This window comes from Prionailurus viverrinus, chromosome D1, assembly GCF_022837055.1.
Source record: "Prionailurus viverrinus isolate Anna chromosome D1, UM_Priviv_1.0, whole genome shotgun sequence".
NCBI lineage: Eukaryota > Metazoa > Chordata > Mammalia > Carnivora > Felidae > Prionailurus > Prionailurus viverrinus.
The window spans coordinates 100,973,278-100,995,105 of NC_062570.1; the positions used below are offsets into that span (position 1 = coordinate 100,973,278).

Sequence of the window (21,828 nt, forward strand, 5' to 3'; positions counted from 1 at the left end):
CAAGAGATACAAAGTAGTAGAACAGATCTAGTGAAAAACAATCTCTGGATGCAATTTGCCCCTCCAAGGCAACTGTCCTACTGGGAAGCCCCAGAAAGCATGAAACAGTGAAACAAAAACAGTGAGAACCTCTGGGTTAGACTGGAGAGTAAACTGGGAAATGAGGTCAATTTCAGGAAGCCAGAAATATACCAGAACCCCATGCAATGGAGCAATCCTTTTCCCCAAAGATCTCATCGTGGCTCTTTCCCTCCCTCGTTTTTACAAAAGTTCATGGAAAGGTTCTAAAGGCACTTTCTGAAATTGTCACCTAGAGGTCTGATATTTAAAATTATGAGCTCATCGATGTCTAATGATGTTCCTGAACTTTAAGGATTTAGCACACAGTTAGTCACCAGGAAGGGCTGAGAATGATAGGACCACCCTTGAAGAACAGATAACCTCAGTGCCATTTTTATACACACCGGAGATTCAAAAATCACTCTTGAAAATATAATGCAGAAATTGCATCTCAAAATTTGACCTAAAAAAGAACATTCATCTTGTCCTCATTCATCATGTTGCTCATAGTAAGTGTGAAACTTTGGGAATTATTATCATTTCAATTAGTTATCTGTGCTATTATTGTTAGTATATGTCTACTCTAATGAACTGTATCCACTTGTGGATAGAGATTGCATGTACTTTATACACTGCTCGACCCTTAGCACTTATTAGAGTGTATCATCATAAATAATCTGTACCTATTTATTGAATAAATGGATGACTTTTAAAATAAACCAGTGATGTTTCAAGTATGTTAACTTTCCCCTCTAAATGATAAAACCCACAGGAGCAATGGGACATGAAAACATCACAGAATTTATCCTCCTGGGACTTTTCAGTGATGAGGATGCAAAGATTGCCTGCTTTGTGCTGTTCTCGCTTTGCTATATTGCAATTCTCTCCGGAAACCTGCTCGTTCTTCTCACCATCAGGGGCAGCCGCCTCAGTGAACAGCCCATGTACTTTTTCCTGAGCTACCTGTCTTTCATGGATGTCTGCTTCACCTCCACAGTGGCCCCCAAACTGATCACAGATCTGCTGGCCCAGCGGAAGACTATCTCTTACAACAGCTGCATGGCCCAGATGTTTTATGCCCACTTCTTTGGTGCCACTGAGATCTTCATCTTGGTGGCCATGGCCTATGACCGTTATGCAGCCATCTGCAGACCCCTTCACTATATGGTCATCATGAGCAGACCGGTGTGCTATATCATTGTGATGGCCTCGATTATCGGAGCATTCATCCATTCAATCCTCCACGTATTGATTATTGTCGAACTTCCCTTCTGTGGCCCCAATCGGATAGACCACTATTTCTGTGATGTTTTCCCCTTGCTGAAGCTGGCTTGCATGGACACTAGCCTGTTGGTTATTGCGATCATTACCACCACAGGAGTGATGTCCATTTTGACCTTTGTTGCCTTGGTAATTTCTTACCTCATCATCCTGTCCACCCTGAGGACCCGCTCATCTCAGGGCCGCCGCAAAGCCCTCTCTACCTGTAGCTCTCACGTCACTGTTGTGTTCCTGTTCTTCCTGCCCCTCATCTTCACGTATGTCCCCGTGGCTGATTCTGTCAGTAATGACAAAGTTTTTGCCCTGTTTTACACCATGATTGCTCCCATGTTCAACCCTCTCATCTACACGCTGAGAAACACAGACATGAAGAACGCCATGAGGAAAGTGTGGTGTTGGCGCAAACGGTCTGAAGGGAAATGAAGTCTCTGGTGTTCAAACCCTTTCCTGGATCTTTCTATCTACAGAATCCTCATGTCAACAGATACAACAGGTGCAGTGAGGTGCTGTGCTGTCCTCCAATGTTGCAAGACTTGGGGCACCTGGGTGCCTCAGTCAGTGGAGTATCCGACTCCAGCTCAGGTCATGATCTCACGCTTTGTGAGTTTGAGCCCCGGAGCCTCTGTGCCGCACCCCCCCCCAACCCCCAGCCTCTCCACAGCTTTCTCTCTCTTTTGCAAAAATAGATAAACTTTAAAAAGAATGTTGCAAGACTTGAAGAGAGAAGGCCCCTCAGCCACCCTCTTTCTCTTACTTTCTTTTTCCGAACTTGTATAAGGGGAATGGATCCCATGACCTCCGAGTCCCTTCTAGCTTTGACATTCTGGAACTTATGTCTGGCATTCTGGAACATTATAGGTCTGTCCTTCATGGTCCCAGTCATTGTGGGCATTATAGTAGTTTTTTTAGGGCACACTGTAAGGTCTGGATGGTTTGACAGTTATGTCTTGCTTTGGGAAACAGATTGTTGACTGAGACACCTCACAGAAAGAGGGAGACAGACAGAGAGAGAGAGAGGGGTCCTAAGCACTCCATTTTTTGGAGGTACCCATTACAATAAAGAAATAAAGCAACTCACCACATTTGCAAGTGTTATGGTATATTTTAACTCTTTACATACACAAATAATGTAACACCATGTCATTATGCGATTCACACTGTACTTATGGAAGTTATTGTAATTAACTCTTAGTATCTATTGATGGTGTATTCCAGGAATTAGAACTTTCAAATTAGATCATGGATATCACTCTGCGCTCCTTTAAATGTAATTCCATGACGTATTTTCCACCTCATCTTGAAATCCTTCACGAGTATTCAAATTGATGCTTTCTGTACTTGTGCAACAGGGAAAACCTCCCGTCCTGCAGAAGACCCCGAGCTTAGGAAGCCACCTAGCCGGAGACATGGACATCCCTGGGGTGCATTTTGTTAATCTTCACTGCTGCTTATGCAGATGGCATACTTTGACGTTTTCTTCACAATTCTTCGCGCAACGCAAAACTGTCTCATTTCTATCCAGGCAGGCCCCTATACCAGCGAGAAATAAAGAAGGTTAGATTGAGAAGCAGAGGTAATTCACTGAAAACTGGGGCATTGGCCAAGACCAGCTTTGGTGCATTGAGGTATTTCCTTAGTTTGTACAAGAATATTCGAGCTTTGTGAATTGGAAGGGGTCTCTGACATCATCGAGGGTCGTCCACTAGCGCGATAAGAGGAATGGAGGCCCAGAGAAGAGTGGGGTCACCAAGCTTTCAAGTATGAGAGGCCACAGAACTGTCATTTTCCAGTGCCCCATCCTTTTCACCAAGTCGTCACAAAGAAATTGAGTTTTAGTTACTCGAACTATTATTGTCTCTTGTGCACAAAAATCCAGGGTGTTTTTGTGTTTGTTTTTGGAGCATAGTTGATACACAATGTCACATGAGTTTCAGGCATACAACCTAGCGATTCCACAAGTCTATATGTTATGCTGTGCTCTGCACAAGTGTACCTACCGTCTGTCACCACACACGGCTACCATAATACCATTGACTATAATCACTACGCTATGCCTTTTATTCCCATGACATATTCATTCCATAACTGCAAGCCTCACCCGTTTTGCCCAAGCCCCTACCCCACCTTCCCTCTGGCAACCATCAGTTTGTTTCCCATATTTCCTTGGGTCTGAAGGAACCTGGGTTTTAAGGTGAAGGGTCCATTTATGGAAATTAGCCATAGTTGATGATGATTTCAGCAATAGTTTTTCTCTTCCCAAAAGACCCTGACGTGTAATGCCTGAAATCAGGGAATTTAGAACATAAGGGGAGGCAGAAAAATAATGAAATATATTGAAAAGGAGATAAGAAAGATGAAGGCAGATTAAGTCAGGATTTTGTTTTGATGTTGATGTCCTGGTGATTATCTCCTGATGGGATTCTCCAATTCAGAAAGGTCAAGGTGAACAGAAATGTCTAGAGCTGCGTGGGCTGGTGCCTAAATCTGGTGTTTATTATTTTTTTAATAAGCCTGTTTTTGACACATATATAGGCCACATTCTCTGGTAATGAATTAAATTTGCTTTTTGTGACAAATTTGCTATTTGTTTTTTCTCCAAAGACAGGCCTTTCAGAAGACTATTTGAAAATGGCTCTTCTGTATCTTTTGTTAGCATTCTTCTTATAAATTATCAACAAAGGAGGGGTGGAAAGGAACCTACCCAAGAACGGTAAATACTTCCTTGTTTTCCTACATATTATCCATGGATGAAATAGTAGGAAGGAGGCTGGCTGCATGCTTAGGTATTTAGTATTGGTCCTCTATGTGTATAACCAAGGTTACGTGCTATGTGCCTCATGCCAACCTCTCTTGGCTTGGCCTTTTATACTGTTCCTTTCAAGGTATCATACACTCAATATATTGGGGGTTTTATTAATTCAAGAGTACGGTTCAGAATTCCCACTTCTATAGTTTGACTATGCTATTTATTCTTGAATCAGTCCCCTCAATAATGCGGCATATCGAGCCACTGCAATCCTTGTCGCTTATACAATAAGCATTTAGTGTGTCTTTGCAAACGCTGGGGTTCAGCTGATCTAAGGGTAGGATCAGTGTACTTTATGCAGTTCTATTTTTCTCATGCATACAATAGAAATGTTATCTTAGTCTTTGCTGAAATTGAAAGTTTATGTTCTATACATGTGATGTTTGTCGTTAACATTGATGGTTACAGAAGTTTGGCATTGTCTGTCTCTCTTTACACTATGGTGCACTTAACTTCTGGATTTTTTTTAATACTAAAATGTGAAATAAAGGGACGCCTGGGTGGCTCAGTTGGCCGACTTCGGCTCAGGTCATGATTTCGTGGTTCACGAATTCGAGCCCCATGTTGTGCTCTGTGCTGACAACTCAGAGCCTGGAGCCTGCTTCAGGTTCTGTGTTTCCATCTCTCTCTGCCCCTCCCCCGCTCACGCTCTGTCTCTCTCTTTGTCGAAAATAAATAAAAGAAAACATTAAAAATAATCAAATGTGAAATAAAGACTATTTTGAAGACTTGGATCGAGTGATGAAGTTGCATTGTGTCTCAAAACAACACTGGTCACTGTGTAAGGTATGGACATAATCAAAACACTGTCATAATGAGGCATTCCCATTCAGTTATTATAAAAATGGTGAAATTCTAGAGGTTCTGACCTGTGACAAATGTTTTAATCTCCCGGATATGTTTAAATGAAAAAAAGAGGATGGAATATGGAGAAACATGAAGACTAGTTTTGCATCTTACATTGAGCAGTGTAAGAAGACATGTGTTCAAATGCTTTTGCTGTGCTTGGGGACAGAAATATAACCGCTGGTTAGAAGACATAAGGAGACACATTTTTATTATTTTCCACTATGAAATAAACTAAGTTATCCATCAGGAAAGTGAGAAGCATTGCCATTTATTTTCATCAACGAAGGCTTTACTCAGAGTCATATCTGAGTAACAGCATTTGTAACAGCAAGGGTGTAAAACTACAAAAACTATAAAACCCCAGTGTTTTTCAGCCAATGTTGTGGTTTTAGGCACATGAGATAAAGTCATCTTATAAGCCAGACTCACCCCTATTGGAAGTGGGGAGAGTCTAGGTTCCAATGATTCTTGGTCATCTCTTTCCAAGGAACCAAGAGTAGACTCTCCGAGCTCCTCTGACTGGGAATGACCCTGGGGAACTTTTGTGAACAGATATAAATGTATAAAGTCACTGGTAAAAACTTGAATACTATTTCATATGTCCTGCTTCTTGGCCCCTGAGAATAATAAATCTGTCAGCTTTTACTGTCTTAGGGATGTCAGACCTTCAATAGAACTAACATCCCTTGGTATTCAAGATGTTATTAGTGCCAAGACATGAAGGGAAGAGTATTGTGGAGGAAATTTACAAATGGATAATGTTTATGTATTCCACTGATTCCTAAATTTAGTTCAAGTTTAGCTCCCTTTGCATTGCTTAGTAGAATAGACATGGGCATATATTCAAATATAGGATTTCGTGGATTTTATTGGCTCACAGATCTCTTGTGCTCTAAGAACAGCAAATATCATCTAGTTCCAGTGTTTCTAAATCTAAGTGCTAAGATATGCCACTGACTGTACAAAAATTATGGCAAGAGCTTGTTAAAAATACAGATTTTTGAATACCCTTTAATCATGGCCTCGCATATTAGAAACTGTCAGCACAGATTCTGTTATCTGTTCAAAGTCTCTCAAGATGATTCCCATGATTGGACAAGTTTGAGAAGCACTGACCTAACCATTAAAAAGTGAGCAAATGGAAGTGCATGGAGATTCCAAGCTGGGACAATAAACATGGATTTGTGTGGTTCCACGGAGAGGGTTTTTTAATTACAACTTCTAATTATGGTGCCGCCTTTGATCTTTCTTATCTTTATTTCTTTGAATGTATCAACATCAGAGATAGTTTTTTAAAGCACTGTGTACAGTTCTCAACATAACATGTACACACACACACACACACACACACACACACAGACATACACATACACTCCACAGCCATAAACACTTACCCAGGTATGGGCAGTAATTGAATAATCAGATTTGTGCAAAAATAATAAAACAATGAGAGGGATAATCAGTGATGTGTACATTTGTTATAGGAAAATAAATCTCCGTTTGTGTGATGTGAAGGAGGGATGTGCGATGAATGGTTCACTGAATTCAGTAAAGCTGCTTTGTTCAAACATTGGAGGAACTACAGTTTCCAAACCACGCATTTCAACGTTGTATTTGCCCTGTGGGTGGAATCAGGTCACCTGCTCATCACAGATGCCTTTGCTTTCATTGAGTTTCTTTAGTTTTTCTTTTAGTCACTTTACATTAATGGAGACTGCTGGCTACAGGCAAGTCAAAGTCAGTTAGCAGAAGCATATTAATGGGGTGTTAGAATTACAATGGGGATCTTGGAGGTAATTTTTTCCCTAATTTGCAGATTGTTCGGGTAAAGAAAATGTGTCCTAGAGGAAAAGGAGACAGGGAAAGCTTTCTCCCAAAAGCAGAAGATGAGAACAGTCTTTCATTTTTCAAGCGTGTTTTATCTTTCACACACTGCACACATCTCACCTCTCTTTGTGGCCTCACTAGGCTAGTTTCCACTGTATTTTGGAGGACTTATATCAGAGCTCTGTAGCTCAGATCTCTGTTATTTTTCAAGTATACTTTTGTGCATGCAACACATACATTTTGAGTGCTCACTATTTTTCAATCACAGTTCTAAATGCTAGAAAACCGCCTTAAATGCTTCACAGAGGGCTCTCAATCTTTAAAGACAATGGCAGAAAGGCCAAAATGGGGAAGAGAAAATAATGGTGCTGAGTAAGATCATGCTGAACTTGTGAGTTTAATAAAATTCCTCTGGCCTCGATATTTCAGAAAATTTATCTAATTATGAAACATTAGAACAAATATAATATCAATTAATAATGACGATAAATAATACCTCAGTTGTCTAGAATGTGTTATTCTCTCTTTTGTTCCTCAAATAAACCCTGTGCTGTTGTTATTACTGTTTTCACTGAACAGATCAGAAAATTTAAGATCATCCAGCTTAAATCGTTGCTTTCCACTACTTACCATTAGCTTCTGGGAAAACCTTCCTGCCCCACAGTCTTTTCATTGCATTCTTTACTTCCGCATTTCTCAGTGTATAAATCAGGGGATTTAACATGGGGGTGATAATGGTGTAAAATACAGCCACCATCTTGTCCTCTGAAAAGGTAGTATCAGGGCGCATATACATGAAGGTACAGGGACCAAAAAAGATGATGACCACAGCAATGTGGGAGCCACAGGTGGAGAGTGCTTTGCGCCTGCTTTCTGCTGAGTGCTTTCTCAGGGACACCAGGATGATGGTATAGGAAATGATCAAGATAACAAAGCTCCCCAGAGCAATGGTACCACTGTTGGCTGTCACCACAACACCAACGATGTATGTGTCTGTGCAGGCAAGTTTCAGCACAGGGTGGATATCACAAAAGTAGTGATCGATCTCATTGGGTCCACAAAAGGGTAACGGGACTACCAGAGCCACTTGGATAATGGAGTGTAAGAACCCCCCTATCCACGTCCCCAGCAACATTTTATTGCATCTGTCACAGCCCATGATGGTCGTATAGTGTAGGGGTTTACAGATAGCCACATAACGATCATAGGCCATTACGGTAAGGATGAAGATCTCAGTGCAACCAAAGAAATGTACCCCAAAGAGTTGCAACATGCACCCCACATAGGAGATAGTTTTGCTCTTGGCCAATAGGTCAACAATCATCTTAGGAGCTGTGACCGAAGAGTAACAAATATCCACAAAAGACAAGTAGCTGAGGAAGAAATACATAGGAGACTTGAAAAGCTTGCCCCTGTAAATGGTCAGCATAATGAGGAGGTTTCCCAGAAGAATAACCGTATAGAAGAAAGAAAACACCACGAAACAAACCTCTTCAACTTCTAGGTTCTGAGAAAGACCCCAGAAAATGAATTCAGTTACATTGTTTATTTTTTCCATGGAATTAGTCTAGTATGCCAAGTTCCCAAGAGACAGCGAAATTACCTGAAAGAGAAACATAACAAGCAAAAAAGACATTTATTTCTGACTCAGAAGAAATGGAGAATCACAGTAGTTGAAAATGGAAAAATGGGTACTTGCTCCTGCTTTGCATGCATACTCAAGAAATTGAGGTGTACATGTTTTGATCGTCTTGCGTCCGTCTGATAGCCCATTCTTTCACCTCAGATGCGGAAACAAAGTCCAGAGAGATAAAGCAAATTCTGTAAGCCATACATCTAACCAAGAATCTCACCCTTTTAAAAGCTTTTAAAAATCTGCTTGTTTCTAGAAATTTACTAATTCTAATCCTGTATAAGGCACTCAACTTAATTAACAATTCGGTGTTGGGGGATATGGTAAAATTTACATATCTGGAAAAGCTTGCCTTATTTTTGTCACAGAAATGAAAACATGTACCATATTTTCCCTTCTGAATATCGCCATGAGTGTTCAAGTAGTTGGGGGTGGGTGACCTCCACAGCATCTTCTTAGGAAACTCTGAATTTTATGTCCATGAATTTATGGTCCCCTATTTGACATCAAGCTCTTATAGCCAAGAGGTGGTGATGGGTGTAGTTAAAAAGAGGACTAAAATTCTCATTATCTCATTCTGAGACAGTGGTGCTGTAATTCTAGATAAATTATTTAGTTTCAGGGGCTTCTGTTATCCCATTTGTGAAATAAGAAAGTTTCAATTTCGTTATACGCTATCATATGAACAGTTATTTCTACTATGAAATCAATTCAGTTCTGTCAGCTAGAATAGCCATGAAACCCTGATAAAAGCAATAAAATAAAATAAAATAAAATAAAATAAAATAAAATAAAAAAGAAGATAAAGCAATAAAAGAAACTGCTAGAGGGTCGTCTGGGTGGCTCAGTCGGTTAAGTGTCCGACTTCAGCTCAGGTCATGATCTCACGGTCAGTGGGCTAGAGCCTCGAATCGGAGTCTGTGCTGACAGCTCAGAGCCTGGAGCCTGCTTTCTGAGTCTCCCTCTCTCTCTGCTCCACTCCTCTCGTGCTCTATCTCTGTCTCTCAAAAATGAATAAACATTAAAACAATTTTTTTGAAAGGAACTTTTACAGACACATCAAAACCCGTTGGATTTGAAAGGAGGGGAAGTGAAATCTAGGGGTAAATTCTCATCTTTAGATTCAGTGTTTGAGGATTCCCTGGAGATTACTTTGCCTTAGTAGATTGATTGATTGGTTGATTGATTGATTGATTGATTCATTCATTTTTGAGAGAGAGAGAGAGGGGTGGGGGAAGGCAGAGAAAGAGAGAGAGACAGAGAATCCCAAGCAGGCCCCAGCGCAGAGCCAGTTGGGGGCTCTAACCCACTAACCGTGAGATCAGAACCTGAGCCAAAATCAAGAGTCTGCTGTTTAACCAACTGACTGAGCCACCCAGGCGTCCCTGCCCTAGTTATTTTAAACAATTGTCTGCCAGCTAAAAAACAGTAAAAAAGATAAAGAGAAAAGAAAAGGAAGGACTCCGCCCTTAATCTCACTAATTCCTTCATGCATCCTTTTAATCTTTCAGGTTTCGTGCTAGTTATGTATCAGTTCTCCCAATGAGGACGTTTTACATATTTCAAAGAGGTCATCACTGGAAATGCTTTAAATCAATTTAGGAAGAGGACGATATAAGTTGCATCTTCAGTGCTGGGACCTCCAGAACTCTAGTGAGGTCACCAGAACGTATGTATGGAAAGGGCTACGTGCAATAGTTTTGATTTAAACGTACAAGTTCTTCCCCAAACTGAGCCACAGACGGAAATGATTCCTTTCGTTGTAGGTTAGGGTGGGATTTCACAGTGTCTTAGCTCATCATTAGGAATTTTGTCCATCTGAGGCCATATCCCCTCAAGATCTGTCACATGCAGCACTTTCGGCTTCTACTTAAGTCTGTGCTCTCCACTCTCTTTCTGCAGTAACATGGTGTGGTGCCCCTTACTTCCAGCTTTTGGGAAACTAAGAGGCTGTGCTTCCTCAAGTCTGTGTATTAGAGCTAACAGAATAGTCATTACAGGCGTGTCTTCTCTTATTCAGCACAAAATAATGATGATCATAACAATGGTAAAAAATTGAAATGGCGATACTAATTCAGACTCAGACTCAAGATTACCGTCCCTGATTTTACATGTTCCTTCTCCTTCGTTTTTCTTTCTGAATTACAAAACAAAAACAAACAAAACAAAACAAAACAAAACAAAACAGCTATTTTCTCCTGGAGAGAGCCCTTCAAGAGGGCTTGATAATAGTTTTTGATAACTGAATTATGTCGCTTGGTTTTCATTTAGAAGAAACTGGCATTTAAACACAGCCTGGGTATTATCCTTCTTTGATTCAGTCTATATATATGGTCCTAAAGGAACTCATTTCTCTTTGAATCAAGACTCATCTCCAATAAGTTCTTCCTCTTGTTTCTGAGCATTTCAAACATGACAATGCCTCCATTTCTTTTGAAATTATTGTTATTTTCTTGTTCACAATCATGCTACCATAATTTATACATGATTATAAATATATGTAATTTATAATCATGTGTAGATGCACTTTATTATCTAATCATCGTCTTAACGATTTTATTCTCCCCTTATTTCTGAGAACAGTGTCTCATAATTATCTTACAGGTTTTCAAGATATAGCAATTTTATTTAACTCCCCTTTTCAATAACCCTTTTTATTTTAAGTTTTAGAAGAAAAAATTCTCACCAGTATTGTTCAGGGCTCAAATTTTGTTTTATATTTGTATCTCTTCTGAGATAATTTGGGTGCGGCTATCCATGAGAGAGTAATGCCTTAGGAATTGCTTTGTGCATAATTAATATCAGAGAATCTCTGACCTCCAAAACTCAAGGGCTGGTAAAAGTCAGCTCTTCCTCATTCCTGGTTCTGTCTCTCACCTGCTGAAACCTGCAATTTCACAGTATCTTTGGCAACAAATGCTCCTTTCTCTGCTTCTTATTTGGTGCATTCAGAGAATGATGCAAAATGTTAATGACCTTGGGGAAAGGCTTTCTCCCAAAGTCTCCCTCCATATTCAGAACCGCGATAGAGAACTAACAATGATCTTGTCAATGTGTTAAAATTTTTTTTAATTTTTCTTTATTTGCTAAGTTTAAAAACCAGTCAGTTGTTGCATTTAGGACCCTACCACTAATCCAAAGCATTTCAGTAAACACAAGTAACCGTGTATGATTGATATCTTGTTCATGGGATTAATATGTTTAACTATGCAAATGTATTAAATACTTAATGTAACACATATGTTAAAATATCGATTTGGGGGTTATTTATTGAATTATAATTCTACTCCTTTGAAAGTTCTATTTGATTGGAAAATAGTTGATTCAATAGTGTCACTGGGGTTCACTGTTTTTCTTTTTAATTGAATCTCTGCTGATTTCTGGAGAAATTGGTGGGAAGTTTACTTCTAGCTCGTACCTGGGACAAACGTACTGCAGGCTTTCAGTCTTTTACTTTTTGAGTGTAAGCCATTAACATTGACTCTTGACCACTAATATTCTTTCTTATTCCTCTCCTGTTCCTTACTCTTTCTTTCTCCTCATTCTTGCTGGTCTTTCTTTTTCCTTCCTACTCATCAAACCTCCTGCTTCCTTTTCCATATAACATCCAATATCCCAGACCCTTACTTGTTTCTACTCTTAGATGGAGTGTATCGACTTGCACAGTGGATTTTTTGATCTCACCGGACCTTTTAAGGGAGACTGTATGTTCCTTTTCCAATCTGTAAATAGCCACAAAGGGGGAGAATGTACCCATTGGCTTCCCTTTCCCACTGGCCAAAGTTCACCCCACAGTGGGCCATTTGCACTGCAGTCTGGCCATGTCACTGACTATTCCGGCAGCTGTGGGAAAAGGCAGAGTCTGAACTGGCAGCAGGGGCATTCAGAGCAGGAGGCGAGCTTTGTGGGAAAGCCACTGGGCGTATTTAGGTTCCAATCATGTCACACAGTCTCTTCTACCTCAGCAACAATAGGAAATGTCCGTGGGTAGGATTTCAGAAGTGTTCACATCCATGTGGCTCACATCCAAAGTCCTGTCACGTCAGGCTCACAAATGACCTAAAGATGGAGAATAGTTTCCAGAAATTTCTTGGTCTATGGTCTCTTAATATCATAATAAAATGCAGGCCATTGTTAAGGCACCTCGGGCTACGGGCAAGAGAATTTCAGGACCCTGGATGACATAACAATCTGGGAATCTTGCTTGATGCACCTCACACTCAGCTGTTAGCTCTCAGTTGCTTGACTGCTCAGGTGACATTCACTTCCACCCCAAAGGGACTTGACTCTTTCCTGCTTTGCCCTTGTCAGTGGATCCTCCTGAAAACTAATCATCTTTAGAGTCACATGATGAAAGATTTGGAATAGCACCCTCACATACAGTATATGTCACTTCCCAAATTTAAAGGCCCATAAAATACTGTATCTCTTTCCTACTGGTAAGAGATGTGAATAGAAAACACTTTCTGTTTCAACTGAGGGAATCTCTGTGTCTCCCAGACCACAGGAGTCTTAAGAACTCTATCCATGTGACAGTCCCCCCACACGGTAGTGTTTATCTACCGCTTTCTGCCTTGTGTGAACTTAGGAGGTGTGTAAGTTATCTACTGCTACAGACTGGCAAACACTAGGCCAGAAATTCGTGGCTTACAGCCACAAAGTTTAATCCCCAAATTGGTGGTTTTAAATTGCAAAACCAAAATTTAAAGACTTAAAAGCATAAAAGCAATCTATTTGATTATGATTCTGCAGTTGGGGTTGGGTTCAGCTGGGTGGTCCTTCTTCTCTTTTCACCTGGAAACACTCTGAATGGTGCAAATGGAGTTTGAATGGAGTACCTGGTCCAAGATGGCCTCATTCACACATTCAGCAATTGGCTCAGATATGCCAGTTCTCATTCATTCTCCAGGAGCATAGATTGGGCTCTACCATATATACCACAGTTGTTTTAGGGCAATGGTTGTTTCACAAAAGTAAAAGCTTCAAGACCTCTCAAGTCAACCTTTAGGGATCAATCGAAATCACTTTTGCCTCATTCTTCTCATGTGGTTAAAGGTTATCTGTGTCACACACGTTTAGTCCAGATAAAAGCATGGAGAGATAGATTCCACTTTTTTTTTAATTGAGCTATAACTAGCAAATAACATTACTATGGGTCTCAGCTGTACAACCTAATGATTTAATATTGCATAAATTCAATATTGCAAGATGATCGCCATAATAGTCTAGTTAGCATCCATCACCACACATAGTTATATTTTTTTCTTGTGATGAAAACTTTTAAGAGCTACCTTTTGCGATTTTCAAATAAAGAATAGAGTGTTATTAACTGTAGACACTATGTTGTACATGATTACATTCCCATATGTAATATTTATTTATTTTATACCTATAAGTTCCTTCCTTTTTGCCACCTTCACCCATTTCACCCAGCCTCCCTATCCCCCACTCTGGCAAGCACCAATCTCTTCTCTGTATCTACAAGTTCAGTTTATTGATTTGTTTTTTAAGATTCCACAGATAAGTGAAATCATATGGTATTTGTCTTTCTATGCTTGACTTATTTTTTAAGTCATTATTTATTTATTTATTTTGAGAGAAAGAGAGAGAGACAGAGAGAGAAAGAGAGAGAATATTACCTGGGGAGGGACAGAGAGAGAGAGGAGAGGACAGATGATCTGAAGTGGGTTCTGTGCTGACAACAGAGAGCCTGATGAGGGGCTCGAACTCACTAACAGCAAGATCATGACCTGAGCTGAGTCAGATGCTTAACTGACCGAGCCACCCAGGTGTCCCTATGTTTGACTTACTTAGCATAATGCCCATAAAGATCCATCCACCTTTGCAAATGACGATATTCAAAGGGAGAGCAATATCTCATTTTTATGAAGGCAGAAATTTGGAGCTGTTCAGTTAAAGCTGAACCTGTCAAGATCTTCTGACTATAATGTTTGGCTCCCACCTATACCCCTTTGAGAGAGAGAAAGAGAGAGAGAGAGAAAGAGCATGAGCGGGGGAGGAGCACAGGCAGAGGGGGACAGAGGATCTGAAGCAGGCTCTGTGCTGACAGCAGTGAGCCCAATGTGGGGCTTGAACTCACGAACCATGAGATCATGACCTGAGCTGAAGTTGGACGCTCAACCGGCTGAAAAACCTGGGTGCCCCATCTGGTCTTTTCGTATTCCACATGCTATTTATTTCCCAATAATACAATTTCTCAGAGTCATTCTGTATGAATTATACAAATTAAAAGATCAATACAGTGCTCACCATTTAATCATAATAGAGATCCAAAGTCATTGTTATGCACTGATTTTTAATAGGTCATTTATATACCTTCTATTTATGGGAAATAAATTTGTAATAATAGTATCTGTTTTTAATAGCTTTATTGAGGTATAATCCACATAGTATACAATTCACTTATTTAAAGTATATAATTTAATAGCTGTTAATATAGCAGACTGTGAGACAATCAACACTATCTAATTTTACAACATCTCTGCCACCTGAAAAGCAGCTTTGTCCCATTCACAGTCACTTCTTATTCCTCTCCCTCACCATCATCAGCAGTCCCCAGAAAGCACTAATCCACTTCCACTATAGATCTGCTTGTCTAGACATTGCATATAAAAGGAATTATATGCTTTGTTATCTTTTGTAACTTCTTTCTTTCACTTAGCATAATGTTCTTAGCATAAGTGTCATTCACGCTGTGGCAAGCATCAGTATTTCTTTCCTCTTTGTTGATGGATAAAACTCCATCTTATGAATATATAATTCATCCATCTGTTGATTGACATGTAGAATGTTTCTCAATTTCAGCTTTTAGGAATAGTGCTCCTATGGACACTGGCGTACAAGTTTCTGTGTGGATATATGTTTAATGTCTCCTAAAAGTAGAATTGCTAGATTGTTGTTGATACATGTTTAAAACTTTTAAGGAACGCCAAGTTGCTTTGCAAAGTGGCTGCGCCAGTTTACAATCCTACTGGCAATTTATGAGAACTCCAGTTTCTCCACATCCTCGCTAACACTTGTTAGTTTCTGTCTTCTTTGATTCTAGATGTCCTAGTGGGTATAAAGTGGTATCGCATTATATGGCTGAGGTTTGCGTTTCCTATTAACCAAAGGTGTTAAACATTTTTTCAGGTGCCTTTGGCCATTTGTATATTTTCTGTGGCGATATGTTTATTCAGATATTTTACCAAGTTTTAAGCTGAGTTATTATCTTTTTATTATTAAGGGGTAGGAGTTATTTATGTAGTCTGAAAACAAATTTCTTATCAGACACAAGTATTTTCTTCTACTCTGTGGGTTGGCTCTCACTTTTTTGATGACATAATTTTCAGTACAAAAGGTTTTTAGTTTGGTGAAGCCAATGCATCTTGCAAAGTCACATTATGTATTAATTTCTAATAAAATATTTTATATCGTCCACTCATGGGAATTAAATTCTTAATAACCATCACTGTTCTGCTTTTTTTCCTGTAGAAATTTTCACTAGATTTGATAGGCACTTCGGGTGGGGGGATGTAGGACTTAGAGATATTGATTGATTTTTTTTTTTTTTTGGTAATACAATTCTATTCATGAGATGAATTTTACATACAATGAAATGAAGACCTTTTAAGTATATAGTCTGATAAGTTTTGGTAAATGTATGTACTCACATAGCCATTAACAAATTCAAGATTGGGGTGCCTGGGTGGCTCAGTCGGTTGAGCAACCGACTTCGGCTCAGGTCATGATCTCACAGTTTATGAGTTCAAGCCCCACATCAGGCTCTGTGCTGACAGCCCAGAGCCTGGAGCCTGCTTTAGATTCTAGGTTTCCCTCTATCTCTCTGCCTCTCCCCCACTCATGCTCTGTCTCTCTCTGCCTTGGAAATAAATAAACATTAAAAAAAACAAATTAAAGATCTAGAATACTTTTATTAATCCAGAAAGTTCTGTCATGTTCTTCTTCAGTTAATTCGCCCAGATGTAACTACTGTCCTTATTTGTATTACTGTTTCTTTTTTTTTATATGAAATTTATTGTCAAATTGGTTTCCATACAACACCCAGTGCTCATCCCAACAGGTGCTCTCCTCAATAATCATCACCCTCCCCTCCCTCCCACTCCCCTATATCACTATGTTTCAATGTTTAGTGTTTTGTACCTATTCTATAGCTTCATGTAAATTGAATCATAGCATTTACTCATAGTGTATGGTCTCTTTGTTCTTAGATTCATCATATTGAGGTGTGTGTCATTAGTCGATTACTTTTCTTTGCTAAAGACTATTCTGTCTATCCTGACAACTTTGTCTTTCAAGAGCAATGTATTTACATTTAATGTAATTGTTATTTTTTTTGGAATAAGTTCATCTTATTGTAGTTTACTTTTTCGTCCCCTTTATAATTTATTTTATTTCTTTTCTATATTATTTTGAGCTAATTGAGTAGATGATTTTCATCTATTATTCAATTTTACCTTCTTTTAACATCTTCTTTTTTAAATAATAGGCTTTATTTTTTATAGCAGTTTTAGGTTCACAGGTACATTGAATAGAAGTTGTGGAGATTTCCCATGGACCTTCATGTTCCCTGATTTCAGAGGGTCTGAATAGATATTTTTCCAAAGACATGCACATGACCACCAGGTACATCAAAATGTGTTCGACATCACAAGTCATCAGGGAAATGCAAATCAGAATCATAATATATATCATTTGATATCTCTTAGAATGACTATTATCAAAAAGACAAGAGATAAGAAATGTTGCTGACGATGTGGTGACAAGGGATCCCATGTGGACCATTGATGGGTGTGTAGATTGGTACAGCCATTATGGAAATAGTATGGAGGTTCCTCAAAATATTAAAAATAGAACTACCATCCATCAATTCCACATTGGGTATATATCCACAGGATCTGAAATCATGATTGTGAAGGGCTATCTGCATTCCTAGGTTCATTGCACCATTATTCACAATAGCCAAGGTGTGGTACAACCTCATCCCTGAGTGATGAATCAATATAGAAAATGTGTGATATATATTATTCAGACTTTAAAAAGGGGAAAATTCTACCATTTGCATAACATGGATGGAGCTGGAGGCCTTGATGCTAAGCGAAACAAGAAAGACACAGACAGAGAAATACTGCATGATCTCACTTATATGTGGAAATGATATAGTTCAATTCACAGAAGCAGAGAGTAGAATGGCATTGGGAGAAATGGGGAGATGTTGGCCAAAGGGTACAAGGTTTCAGTTATGCAGAATGAATAAATTCCACAGATCTACTATATTGCATGGTTACTGTAGTTAACAATACCATAATGTATACTTGAAATTGCAAAAAGGATAGATCTTACACTAAATCTTCTTACACACACACACACACACACACACACACACACACAATGGTAACTATATAGAAAAGACATGTGCTAATTAGTTTGATTGTGGTGATCTTTTCACATTACATGCGTCTCAAAAAATCAACTTGTACCACTTAAATATATATAATCTTTGTATGTCAACATGCCAATTTTGGGACCACTAGTGCAGTCATGAAGCTTCATAATATCCCAGAAAGCAAAAAGCAGTGAGAACACTGAAAACTTGTTATTTTACTGAATTTTTTAAAAAATAATCTTTGACAAGAATAAAATATTAGTGTTGGAAAGGGTTCCCAGTTAAATAATGAACAGCGTTAAAAGTGAAACGGAATTTTTTAAAGTTATGTATTTATTTTGAGAGAGAGAGAGAGAGAGAGAGAGAGAGGAGAGAGAGAAAGCCCAAGTGGGGAAGGGCAGAGAGAGAGAGAGAGTCCCAAGCAGGCTCTGTACAGTCAACACAGAGCCCAAGGTGAGGTTCAGCCCACGAACCGTGTTATCATGACCTGAGCTGAAATCAAGAGTTGGATTCTCAACCAACTAAGCCTCCCAGGTGCCCCCAAAATAAAATGGAATCTTGTAATAGTTACCAAGGATGTGATACACTTTAATACACTGAAATCAATGAATTGTATTATTTGTTTGTTTTTTAAAGTTTTTATTTAAATTCCAGTTATTTAACATACAGCATGGTATTAGTTTCAGGTGGACAATATAGTGATTCAACACTTCCATACAGCACTCAGCGCTCATCACAACAAGTGCCCTCCTGAATCCCCATCACCCATTTTACCCATTGACATTCCCTCCACTGACCTCACCTCTAATAACCATCACTCTGTTCTCTATAGTTCAGAGTCTGTTTCTTTTTTTTTCTTTTTCTTTTTTTTTTCTTCTGTCTCTCTCTCTTTCCCACCCATACTGGTTTGCTTTATTTCTTAAATTCTACATATGAGTGAAGTCATGGTATTTCTCTTTCTCTGACTGACCTATTTCACTTAGCATAATACTCTCTAGTTTCATTCATGTTTTTGCAAATGGCAAGATTTCATTCTTTTTGATGGCTGAATAATAGTCCGTTGTGTATGTGTACCAGATCTTCTTTACCCATTCATCGGTTGATAGACAATTGGGTTGTTTCCATAGTTTGGTTATTGAAGATAATGCTGCTATAAAATTTGGGGTGCATGTATCCCTTTGAATTATTGTATTCTCTGTAATCAATGAATCTTAAAGCTTCATGATATAAACTTTGGCATGCAAGTAATCAAGGCACATCTGCTAATCTGCTCTGCCCACTATGGGCATTGAAATTCTATTGGCAGTCCTAACTTGAGAATCCATACTACTCCTTTACTAGGGAAGAACAAATAGAGAATTAAAGAGGCCTCCTGCTGCAAAAGTGGGTTCTCTCTGCCTCTATTAACTAGAGACAAGTCTAGTGAGTATTTCTGAATGCCTCTGATACTTTCTTTTATTCCATTGACACAATACAACTTTAAATGAAATAATATCATCCATTTTTTTCCTTCAAGCTAGGCTCTACCTTTCTGTACTTCAATCTCAAAAAATATGTTGTATCTCTTGTGTATTTTGAAATATTTATTCCATCTTGACAACATATATTATTTTACTTCTTTCCCTCTTAGGGTTATAGATTTCTCTTGTTGTAATTCCTATATACCAATCATACAAACTAGCAGAATATCTCAAGGCCTTTGTAACACTACATTTAAAAAATCTCACACATAATGCCTCCGTTATCTTAAGAGTCAAAAAACAACAAGAAAAATTATATATATATATATATATATATATACACACACATATATATATATATATGTATATATATATATTTGGCTTTGGTTCACTAACGTGGAACTTTTAAAAGTGAAACTAATGATAGAATTAAAAGAACTTCTTGACACACAAAGTTAATCCTTTGCTCTGAAAGTGTTCAAGACAAAACAGGATATCCTATCTGAAATGTGCTATAGTCAGAATTACAAGTCATAGAGAACAGGCTATACTTTATGGATGCTCACTGTTTGAACAGTTGTGATTGTGTCAATATCTTTTTTCTTATCAAACCAGAGTGTAGACTGAGATGTGGGGAATATTTCACAATTGGCAATGTTAGAATTGAGCTCTCAGGAAAAGAAAGAAACAGGATGGCAATATTAAAGAAGCTACTAGCTTGTGGGCAGAAGCACTGAAAAAAGTAAGGAAATCAGATGGATTATATTAGAGAGCACTGGGAAAGTCGGAACATACACTATCAGCTTTGCTATCTGTACAGATTAAATAATCAACCAAAACTCTCGATTCATTTTTTGTTTTCTGAGGTAATTTTGAGATGCCATAGCTTTCTCATGGCATTTTTCACTTCTACATTTCTCAGTGTGTAGATGAGTGGGTTGAGAAATGGTGTCCCAATAGTATAAAATACGGCCACCAACTTGTCCATGGGGAAAGTGGTTGGGGGGCGTGTATAAATAAATATACATGGACCAAAGAATAAGACTACTACAATGATGTGGGAAGTGCAAGTAGAGAGAGCTTTTTTCCTCCCTTCTGCACTGTGGTTTCTCAGCGAATGCAAGATGACAATGTATGAGATCATCAATATCACAAAACTGCTTGAGCAAATGGCCCCGCTGTTAGACACCAAGAGCGTGTTGATCACGTAAGTGTCCATGCAAGCAAGTTTCAGCAAGGGCTGCAAATCACAGCAGTAATGATCAATCAAATTGGGTCCACAGAAAGGCAACTCAAGGCCAGGATAATCTGGGCTATAGAATGTATAAAAGACCCTATCCATGCAAGAACAATCAGGATGGTGCAGACCTGCCGGCTCATGATGGTTGGGTAACGTAAGGGCTTACAGATGGCCACGTAGCGATCAACGGCCATGAGGATGAGGACAAAGATCTCCATGCAGCCAAACAAATGTAGTGAAAAGACTTGAGTCATACACTCATTGTAAGAGATGATTTTTTTTGCAGAGAGTGCATCCACAATTAGTCTGGGGGCTGTGGAAGTTGAAAAACAGGAATCAGCAAGGGACAAATAAAATAGGAAAAAGTACATGGGGCTCTCAAGTGTCCGGCTGGACTTGATGGTCACAATAATAAGCAAATTCCCTGCCACAGTTCCCACATAAAAAATGAAGAAGATTACAAATACCACTTTCTGTCTCATAGGATCTTGGGTCAATCCTAATAGTACAAACTCAGTTACGCTGTTATTTTGCTGCATAATTTCAGGCAAACTGGAGAAAGCGCAGTTTAGAAATGATCTGCAAAGAAAAAAGTATGAAATGAATTCTCCATTTGGAGGTCAAATCTATATGCTTGATCATGGAAGGTTCACTTACCAATGGGTAATCTCTCGTTTTCTTTGGAATAAAGTGGAAATCACAATATTCACAATCTATTCACCTGACTGCTTATGGAAACGATGAAATATGTCGATAATGAAAGAGTACCTGATTCTTCAGGCATAATAAACATTAATTTAGGGGATTTGTTATGAGAGGGTATCTTTTTGAGCTGAATGTCTTTCTTTACTTTACAACAAGGACCTATGAGAATAGAATGTTGCAAAATGGAGACAACTTATGCATGATTTACATGCTGTACTTTCCTATTACTTGAACCTGGTAGTTCAGTTATAAAGTCTCTTCTAGTAAACATTCTGAACATTGAAGGAATGATGTAGAAACACTGAGAGTGTTTTCCTTAACAAAAACCTAAACACACACACACACACACACACACACACACAGAGAGAGAGAGAGAGAGAGAGAGAGAGAGAAGAGAGAGAGAGAGAAACAGTCTTAACAGTGATCATTCAATCAATTGGTCCACTCAATTGTGAAACTTATTTTAATCTGTTACCTTGACTAAATTTATTTCCTGTTACTTTCCCACTCAATAATTTCTAGTTGCTTACAGTTCTAAATTTGGTATCTATCATTAAACTT

At 38.8% G+C, this 21,828-nt stretch overlaps 3 protein-coding genes across 3 annotated transcripts; 1 reads left to right on the top strand and 2 right to left on the bottom strand.

The window, feature by feature from the left end:
- The first annotated feature begins 837 nt into the window (after nucleotides 1-837).
- On the top strand, nucleotides 838-1,764 carry LOC125146832 (olfactory receptor 4P4-like). The gene has a single exon (XM_047823733.1). The coding sequence runs from the start codon at nucleotides 838-840 to the stop codon at nucleotides 1,762-1,764; it is 927 nt and encodes a 308-aa protein (XP_047679689.1).
- Nucleotides 1,765-7,445: 5,681 nt separating this feature from the next.
- Nucleotides 7,446-8,396, bottom strand: LOC125176741 (olfactory receptor 4S2). The gene has a single exon (XM_047878543.1). The coding sequence runs from the start codon at nucleotides 8,379-8,381 to the stop codon at nucleotides 7,446-7,448; it is 936 nt and encodes a 311-aa protein (XP_047734499.1). The 5' UTR covers nucleotides 8,382-8,396.
- An 11,773-nt stretch (nucleotides 8,397-20,169) lies between these two features.
- LOC125176785 (olfactory receptor 4C11-like) lies at nucleotides 20,170-21,101 on the bottom strand. The gene is given in 2 exon segments (XM_047878630.1): nucleotides 20,170-20,615; nucleotides 20,618-21,101. Coding segments are annotated over 2 exon segments (930 nt in total).
- Between the last annotated feature and the right edge of the window lie 727 nt (nucleotides 21,102-21,828).

Excerpts from the sequence above, each read along its gene's own strand:
- LOC125146832 (XM_047823733.1), top strand. The coding sequence starts at position 838 with ATGGGACATGAAAACATCACAGAATTTATCCTCCTGGGACTTTTCAGT.
- LOC125176741 (XM_047878543.1), bottom strand. The coding sequence starts at position 8,381 with ATGGAAAAAATAAACAATGTAACTGAATTCATTTTCTGGGGTCTTTCT.